Consider the following 9,010-nt stretch of genomic DNA (forward strand, 5'->3'; position numbering starts at 1 on the left):
TGTCCATCTGCTACCTTAATACTAAACCTATAAATATATGCACATAGATCTATTTCCCCATCCTCATATATAAATATATTTACATATGTACATGCTTGCATTTAGAGCTCTATAAATGCCCTTTACCTCCTAGCTCTTTCCTCTATTTTCTTTTACTTTCCTCTTGTCCCACTATCATGCTCAGCCCTCATTTGGGTTTCAGTAACTCCTCTCAGTTACATTACCCTTGATCAAGCCCTACCAACCCTCCTACACCCTCCTCACCACTGATTTTGGATCATTTATTGTTCCCTTGTCCCTGGGGTTTGTTGACACCGCTTCCTTTCCCTGGGGTTTGTTAACACCTCCCCCTCTCCTATGTCCCCCCGAACCATCGGTCCCGTTGTTTTCTCTTCCAGATTGTTCATCCAGCCTATCCTATGTAGACAGACCTGAGAGAAGTGGTTCTTAGTAACCCCTGTGGTCTGGAGCTAAACTCACCTGGTGTTAGAACAATGCACCATTTAAGATCAAAAGAGCAGCCTTTACCCAAGAACAAAGTTCATAGGGTTGGGAAAGAAGCAGGAATAGAAACTGGAAACCCAGGGAGGAAGGATGGTACATTGAGAGAATTGTAATGGATGAGTTGCAATAAAACGTGTATGGATTGTTGAATATAAAACTATGGTCTGCTCTACAAACCTTCATCTAATAGACCAAAAAAGCTTACACCAATATCAACAGACTGTCCTCAGCCAGGCTGTGCAACTCCAAGGCTTCCGTGTTTAAAGTATGTATATAAATCGATCCCATGTCCTGGTGGCATAGTGGTGAACTGCTGGGCTGAGATCCACAAGGTCAGTTGTTTGAAACTACCAGCTGGGAGAAAGATGGGGCTTTTTGGTCTTGTAACGACTTACTGTCTCAGAAACTCACAGAGGGAGTCCTACCCTGTCCTATAGGGTCACTACAAGTCAGCATTGACTGGGTGTCTGTGAGCTTGGTTTTCTGGTCACAGTGCGGGAATTGGCTTGATCTGACCCCACCACACTGAGGCGAAACACTAAAGGATGTGTAACTGAACAGCAAGGGGAAAAAGAGCAATTAAGTCCCCAGGGAATACCAAAAATAGACTGTGGAGCCAGGGTGTGGCACCCCATCAGACTCAACCGGAGAACATGCCTAAAGGTCAACAAACAGACCTTGAACTATTTACAGGCTTTTCTTTTTTTTGTTCTTGGTTTTTTGTTGTTATTTTGTTTTGTTTTGTTGCTTTGTTTTGCTCTGTCTTTTTTTGTGCGTATTATTATCTTTGCAGGTCTATCTAGATAAGACAGGCAGGATAAACAAACTGGAGGAGAAAACAACGGACTGATCGTTCTGGGGGACATGGGAGAGGAGGAGGTGGGGAAAAGGAAATGGTGTTAACAACCCCAGGGACAAGGGAACAACGACTGATCCAAAATTGATGGTGAGAAGGGTGTAAGAGGCCTGGTAGGGCTTGATCAAGGTAATGTATCTGAGAGGAATTACTGAAACCCAAATGAAGGCTGAGCATGATAGTGGGACAAGAGGAAAGTAAAAGGAAATAGAGGAAAGAACTAGGAAGCAAAAGGCATTTATAGAGATCTAAATACAGGCATGTACATATGTAAATATATTTATATATGATGATGGGGAAATAGATCTATGTGTATATGTTTATAGGTTTATAGGTTTAGTATTAAGATAGCAGGTGGACATTGGGCCTCAACTCAAGTACTCCCTCAATGCAAGAACACTTTGCTCTATTAAACTGTCATTCCATGATGTTCTCCTTCCCGACATAATCAATGAAGACAAAGCAGGTGCATAAGCAAATGTGGTGAAGAAAACTGATGGTGCCTGGCTTTCAAAAGATATAGTGTCTGGGGTCTTATAAGCGTGAAGATAAACAAACAGCCATCTAGCTCAGAAGCAAAGCCCAGATGGAAGAAGCACACCAGCCTGCGTGATCACAAGGTGCTTATAGGATCAGTTATCAGGCATCAAAGAACAAAAAATCAAATCATTGTGACTGAGGGGGAGTGTGGAGTGGGTATCCAAAGCCCATCTGCAGGCAATGGGTCATCCCCTTACAGAAGGGTTGAGGGGAGGAGACGAGTCAGTCAGGGTGCAGTATAGCACCAACGAAACATACAGCTTTCCTCGAGTTCTTTAATGCTTCTTCTCCCCTACTATCATGATTCCAATTCTACCTTACAAATCCGGCTAGGCCAGAGGATGCACACTGGTACAGATCAGAGTTGGAAACACAGGGAATCCACAACAGAGAAACCCCTCAAGACCAATAATGAGAGTAGCGATACCAAGAGGGAAGGGGAAGGTGGGGAGAAAGGGGCAGCCGATTACAAGGATCTACATATAACCCCCTCCCTGGGGGACGGGCAACAGAAAAGTGGGTGAAGGGAGACATTGGACAGTGTAAGACATGAAAAACTAATAATAATTTATAAATTATCAAGGGTTCATGAAGGAGGCAAGGTGGGGGAGGGAGGGGAAAAACTGAGGAGCTGATACCAAGAACTTAAGTAGAAAAAATGTTTTGAGAATGATGATGGCACCAAATGTACAAATGTGCCTGACACAATGGATGTGTGTGGATTGTGATAAGAGTTATACGAGCCCCCAATAAAATGATTTTTTTTTAAAAAGGAGGGAAAAGGAATATATTGGTAGTAATAATTCAGTATCTACAAATTATTTAAAATTTAGGAAAAAAAATAAAAAGGATCACACACCCATCAAGAAAGATGAGCCAGAAGGAAAGGATGTCCTTTGGAGCCTGAGAGTCCTGCACTGCACTAAAACTCCTCCTCAATCTAGGAGAGACTGGGTGCTGAGAGATGGCGGAGAACTGGTGGCCACGGAGGCAAGAGCACCAAGAGCATGAGACAGAGTGGTGGACCTTCTAGCCCGGGGTGGGGGTGGGGGTGGGGGAAAGCCTGAGTGCCCTTGGGCAGGAGGCGTGACTGTGGAGCGAGGTGGCTCCTGTGCATTTCTCTGGGAAGCTAGGTTTGCTGCCTCACAAAGCGAGGCTTCCTCTGAAGAATGGAAGTATAAGTGGAAAGATAAGTGTTTTTTACAATAAGCCTCTCAGGATGGTTGAATTAACTGCATGTATGCAGCGGCTTTTATAAAATAAAATATTAAGATTCATTTATTATTTCTTTCGTGTCAGTAATTCAAAAACGCCAGTTTACAAAGTTATGAAAATGTCTTAGCCACAAGCAAACACACTGTGAGAATGAGTCCCTGGGTCTGGCAGCTCAAGGTCACCCGCATAACAGCCTTCAAAGACAATCCTCTCTTTGGTGTGTGGTGACCGAAGTCTTAAAAGCGTGTGCGAAGCCATCCAAGACGTCACTACTGGTCTTTCCCCATACAAAGCACAGAGGAGTAAAGAAAAGCAAAGGCTCATGGAAATAATTAGTTCAAAGGGATGGCAGCCCTGATGGACATCAACCTCCACAACCCGAGACTAGAAGAACGATGGAGTACGCAGCCACACTGCTGGCCCACTCTGAAAGAGAGACACTAAAAGCTCCTGCACAGAAAGGGAGAAAAATGTGGAACAAAACTCAAAATAAACATTTTTAAAACCTGACCTACCGGTCTGATAGTGACTGTGGGAACCCCAGAGGCTATGGTTTTCAGTCACCTCCAACCTAAACTTGAATTTACTCCCATTACTTAACTTTCAGCCCAACAAGAGGCAGGCCTGAAAGGTCAATGATAACCCCAGGGAGATACACACGCCTCAGAACAATCAACCATAGGAGATGGAAAGACAGCATCTGTCCAGGACAAAGCTCAGAAGATATGAACAACTCACTGCCATCGAGTGGCAGTGTCCCAGTGCAGAACTGTCCCAGTGGGTTTCCAAGATAGCCACCCTGCCAGGAGTAGGCCTCCTCGTGAAGCGCTAGGAAAGAAGGACAAGTGGAAATGGTAAACACGGGGAAATGAGAATACTGCCGTTACATTGTGGAGATTGCACTCGATGTCACGAAACAAAGTGCTCGGAATCTTTGAGTGGAAAATCAATTTGCGCCATAAATTTATACCTAATTCTCAATAAACCCAAACCAACTGACTGCCATTGAGTCTACTCCAACTCAAGAGACCCCGGTAGAATTTCCAACACTGTGAATCTTTATAGATTAGTTTCAACTTTCTCCTGCACAGGCTGCTGGGTTTGAACCGCCATCCTGTGGTCCAGGGCTTCTAATCACAATAAATAAAGCTACACGCACAAAACACAAATAGCAAAAGACAACATAAAAAACTGAAAGAAAAAAAAAATCCTACTGAAGGATAAGGTTTAAAAGAATGACAGAAAAATCCAAGTGCAGATTTATTCACCTTTTAAAAAATTATTGTCTAGATTAAATTAAACATTGATGACTTATAGTATACATAAAATTAAAAGAAAAAAATTTAATTAAAAGGGAAGATTGGTCCCAAGTCCAGCTGTCCCCTATGGCCAGCTCATTAGCTCCTCACCTACCTCCCAAGGGCAGCAGATCTCCCCATGGTCCTGACTCTCAAAACAGGCCAGGTCCAGAGGGAAAGGCCACAACCTATTTGCATAAGATATCATGATAAGCCTCCTTTGTACTCCAGCCTGGGGCACAACGAGGTGGTCCACGTATCTAGAGCTTAGCTCTCTCCGTTCAAGGTGCAAGTGGATAGGAGGAGAAGTTACCTACCACATGAGTCGCAGATGAAGCAGTCAGTGTGATACAGGCTCCCCATGGCCTGGCAAGCCTGCCTTGCTCCGTAGATACCAAGCCCACACTTGATGCAAATGCCTATGGGAAAAGATGCAAGAGAGAGCAGGACTTAGTACCATGGATGGAGAGTCAGATGGACATGCATCCGACGCCCCACCCTGATGCTGACCAGGGTCTGACTTGGGCAAGTTAACTTCCTTAGGCTTCCAACACTTGGTTACATATGACTAACATGGGGCCAATTAGTTTGGTGGTGATGCTATTGTTTGCTTGTTTTTGTAACAATTTTTAGTGTGAATTAGGTGGAGGTTCACATTTCAGATCATCAACTTTGTATTCAACAGTTTAAACTACTAATCAGCCCCATCCCCAATAGTTTATCCCCCATCCGGTCCTTGATTTCTCTTTTCCCTCTCGTGGACTTCCACTTAGCCCAAGTTAACACCCATCGCAGTCCAGCCCATTGCTTGATCTTCTCTCCCTGCTGCTTTCGTTTTGAACGTTCAGTGCTTAGCCAAGTACCTGGCACTCGGTCAGAACTAACTAAAGCTGTCCTCACGTTATTTGATGATAATGACTATTATCAAATACAAAGGTTTATGCCTAAAAAGTCAGGCTAAGCCCCTGTGCTCATGACCTGCTCTTGGACTGAGGTACAATCTTTTTTCTATGAACCAAATCATATTCTCCAAACTGAAAACACACATTTTCTGATACACAGAGCTAAGACCACACAGGCACACAGCAGGGCAGTCACTGACCCTCCCAAGCAATACTTTCTTTCCTCTGACCATAAACCCAAACCAAACCAAACTCACTGCTCTTGAGTCAGTGCCAACTCCTAGCGACCCCAAAGGACCGAGTAGAACTACCCCTGTGACCTTCCAGGACTGTGACTCTTTACGGGAGTAGAAAGCCTTGTCTTTATTCTCATGCTCATTTATACAGACACTGATGGCCTGTCACAACCCTAACACAGTTCAGATGTTGGAGAGTCTGCAGTGCATGAAATAAAGGGCCTACCCTCAAGGAGCTTCCATTCTATGGAAGGAGACACACACCACCAGTTCAGCCATATGTCAGGTGGAAATATGAGCAATGGGAAAAAATACAGCTGGCAGAACTGGGGTTACTGGGGAAGGGTCACTGACAAAGGCCTAAAGGAAATGTGGGAGGGAGCTGGTATGCAGGTATCTGGGAATGTTGGATGAAATTGGAGTCCATCCCTGGCAGTGCAAGGTGGGCAGCTCAGCAGCCAGGAAGATGGGCAGAAGGGAGAAATGAGTAGCACTGGCAGGTGAATCCCCAGTTGTAGCCCAAAGGCATGTCCCTGGGCAGCCCTCTCCCTTGCCCCACCCCGGGGTGGGGGTGGACCTAGACAGTAGGAAGCCAGCTAAGCCCCTTCACAGTTACCCAGGGTCTCCCACACCCAACAGGACAGGAAGACGTGCTCCAGGAAATGGTGTCCTTTTCTACCCCCTCTTGCTGTCTACCAGATCCCTCTCAGCATATAAGCATGCTCAAACCTCTTGCACCATGAAAAGGCCCCCCACTACTTCACCAGCAATCCCAACTTTCCCACACTCCAATCATCTCCTAAATGTCTGGATCTGGGGACTCTTGGGTTCTGACCTGGCTAGAGGTGGGCATCTCCTCTACTCTGGTTTCCAGGGTCTCACCTACATTGGGCCTTTGTTTCTTCTTCTTCTTCTTCCCCAACTCTGTGCTGGGTCTCCCATGCCTCCCAGGGAGACCAAAGTCAATGGTCCTCAAAACTAGGTGGGAATGTAAAAGGTGGGCAGATGGGGACCCGGGTGAGTAAAGGAAATGCTAGCAAACACCAGAGGTGGCGGCCACACCTCAGCTTTCCGGATAGCTACTGGGAAGGAAGCAGCCTGGTGTTATCAGAGATTCTAATTCTCCAAGGAAAGCTAGAACTCTAGACATGTAAGTGAAATCCTTTGATACTAAAAGTAACTACTAATTTACATGCTTTGAAAATGCAGGGTTCAAATAAACCACGTCTATAAATGACGTGGGGCTGGGGCTTTCCCAGTATTCCTGGGCAGTCCCTTTCTCTCCCTACTGCGCCCCTCTGCCCACAGCTCCAGATTCCCCACACACTGCTCCTGCCTCTAGTTCCCTGCCTCTTCCGTCCTTGACCTTGAATCGCACTCAATGCCTAGGCTCCTTTGCCCCTGGTCTTGACTTCATCCCTTCCCCTCATTAGTATACAGACGCTCCGCAATCCTCATGGGAGCAGCTCTCCCATCAACAATGTCACAGCCTGGTCCTTGCCAACACATCCCCTCAATGCCAGCTGGGCCGCTCTTTCTAAAGTGAACTCATCTACCCTTACACCTTCACTCTTACCCAGAAACTTTTGCAAATCTACAAGGTCAAATGCCCAACTGTATAGATTTGAAGAAAATTGGTTGCCCATAGTTTTTAAAGCCCAGGAAAGTATCCCCAAAATCTGAATTTCCAGCTTGTCTTGAAAAGCCACATATCTGTCATCATTCTCAGACGCTATAGGAAGCAGGTGCCGAGTTCTGCTTCAGGAAAAATGACCCACCAACCCTGACCATCTTTTAGCATCAGCCCCGACACAGTTCCTATTACTACCTGGATCTGTGGCCACCCCTGCCTCCCACACAGATTCCCAGGGAGCTGTGGGGGCCCACAGAACATACCCCCCTAGGCCCTGCAGGGTGCAGAATGCAGGAAGATGGGCAACTTCCCCTGAAGCGAGTTCTGTTCCTGGCACTTGGCTGGCACGGGAAGACAACAGACTCCTAACTCCTGTCTCTGCTCCCAAGGCTCCCAAGCCCTACCGAAGCACAAATTCTAACCCTGTCATATTCCAGATAGGCTGGAAACCCTTCAGTGCTTCCTATCCCAAAGGTAGGCCAACCCTTCTGGTTGCCATGTGACCTTAACTACCTTTCTACTGCCATCGAGACAGTTCTGATTCAGGGAGAGCCCATGTACAAAGGAAACACTGACCAGTCCAGCGCCACGCTCACAACCATTGGTGTGCTTGAGTCTGTTAGCACAACCACTGCTTTCCTAAGCGTCTTTCAGACTCTGGAGACTCATCTTCCAACATTATGATCCATGGGGTTTTTCAACAGCTACTTACATAGTTTACCAAGTTTTTTCCTCGTCAGTCTTGGTCTGAAAGCTCTACTGGAACCTGTCTGCCATGGGTGACCCTGCTGGTATTTGACATACCAGTGGCAATGGTATTGATGCTTCCAGTATCAATCAGGTAGGACCACAGGGCACACATTACTTCCCTCCTTTTGCCCATTTTTCCCTCTGCTGGGAATATCCCCATGTGGCCTCAGGCAGCCTCATGATCATCTCCCAAGATACAGGTCTAAGCAACCCTGAGCTGCTAACTGGTACAAATGTGTGGTGGATACATAACCCAGGACTGCCTCAGTCCCAGGCATGACAGCCACCCACCCCTCTCCTGCACCTGCGTGTCCTGCTCTCCTGAAAAGAAGGGAAGCTCTTTCGGAGGCCTCACGGTACTTCCACCCCATCTCTCTGAACCTCCTCTTTCCCTAAAAGTCAGACACTGGGGGCCTTTGCCAAAGCAGGTGAATCAAGATCCTTTAGAAACATCCCAAATACAAAGTATGAATCCTTCCTGCTTCACCCCCTCAGCCCCATCCCACAGTAGGCTTATTCTCCATCCCACTACCTCTAATCCTCATCATCCTCCAAACCTGGGTTCCTTCAGGGCAGGGCCCACCTTCCCACCCACGCCCCAAAAAACTGCGGACCAGCGGGGGACACCGGGTCAGTGGACACACCTGGGTAAGAGGCAAATACCCAGGGCTAAGAAACAAACATCATCACAGAAGAGTTTATTCTGTTGGCCCGATCTTTGGCCTCCAAGGCAGAAAACGGGTTATCGTCATACTTTACCAGATCCCTTGGGTGGCCTGATCCCCGAAGGTTAAAACCGCTGTTCTAAGAAACCCCAGAACCTGGCAGTCAGGCTCACACCACCTCTGCAAAGAAATGCTGCAGGCGACACTCCTTGCACCTCCTGGCCGCCGCCTCCAACCCCGAGCCCTGACCCCGCCAGCCAGCACTCGTCCTCCTAGCCGGTGTCCACGCCGCGGCCACCTGGGCCCTGCTTCGCGAGCCGGGAGCGGCCGCCCTGCTCACCGAAGTAGTCCCGCGCCGTGCGCGCCTCCAGCGCCCGCTCCAGCTCCCGCGTCAGCACCTCGAGCCGCCGC

At 47.3% G+C, this 9,010-nt stretch overlaps 1 protein-coding gene across 1 annotated transcript in view; it reads right to left on the reverse strand.

Moving 5' to 3' along the window:
- Window positions 1–9,004, reverse strand: part of LOC123522006 (WT1 interacting protein) — a 20,195-nt gene extending 11,191 nt beyond the window's left edge. Inside the window, exons 1-2 of the mRNA XM_045292916.1 lie at window positions 8,940–9,004; window positions 4,731–4,832 (exon numbers count right to left, since the gene is read on the reverse strand). Coding sequence (XP_045148851.1) covers window positions 4,731–4,776 — 46 coding nt within the window. The 5' untranslated portion in view covers window positions 4,777–4,832; window positions 8,940–9,004. The remainder of the gene's footprint in view (window positions 1–4,730; window positions 4,833–8,939) is intronic.
- Between the last annotated feature and the right edge of the window lie 6 nt (window positions 9,005–9,010).

The sequence above is a fragment of the Echinops telfairi genome, unplaced genomic scaffold, assembly GCF_000313985.2.
Source record: "Echinops telfairi isolate 266 unplaced genomic scaffold, ASM31398v2 ScPeMD7_655;HRSCAF=1070, whole genome shotgun sequence".
NCBI lineage: Eukaryota > Metazoa > Chordata > Mammalia > Afrosoricida > Tenrecidae > Echinops > Echinops telfairi.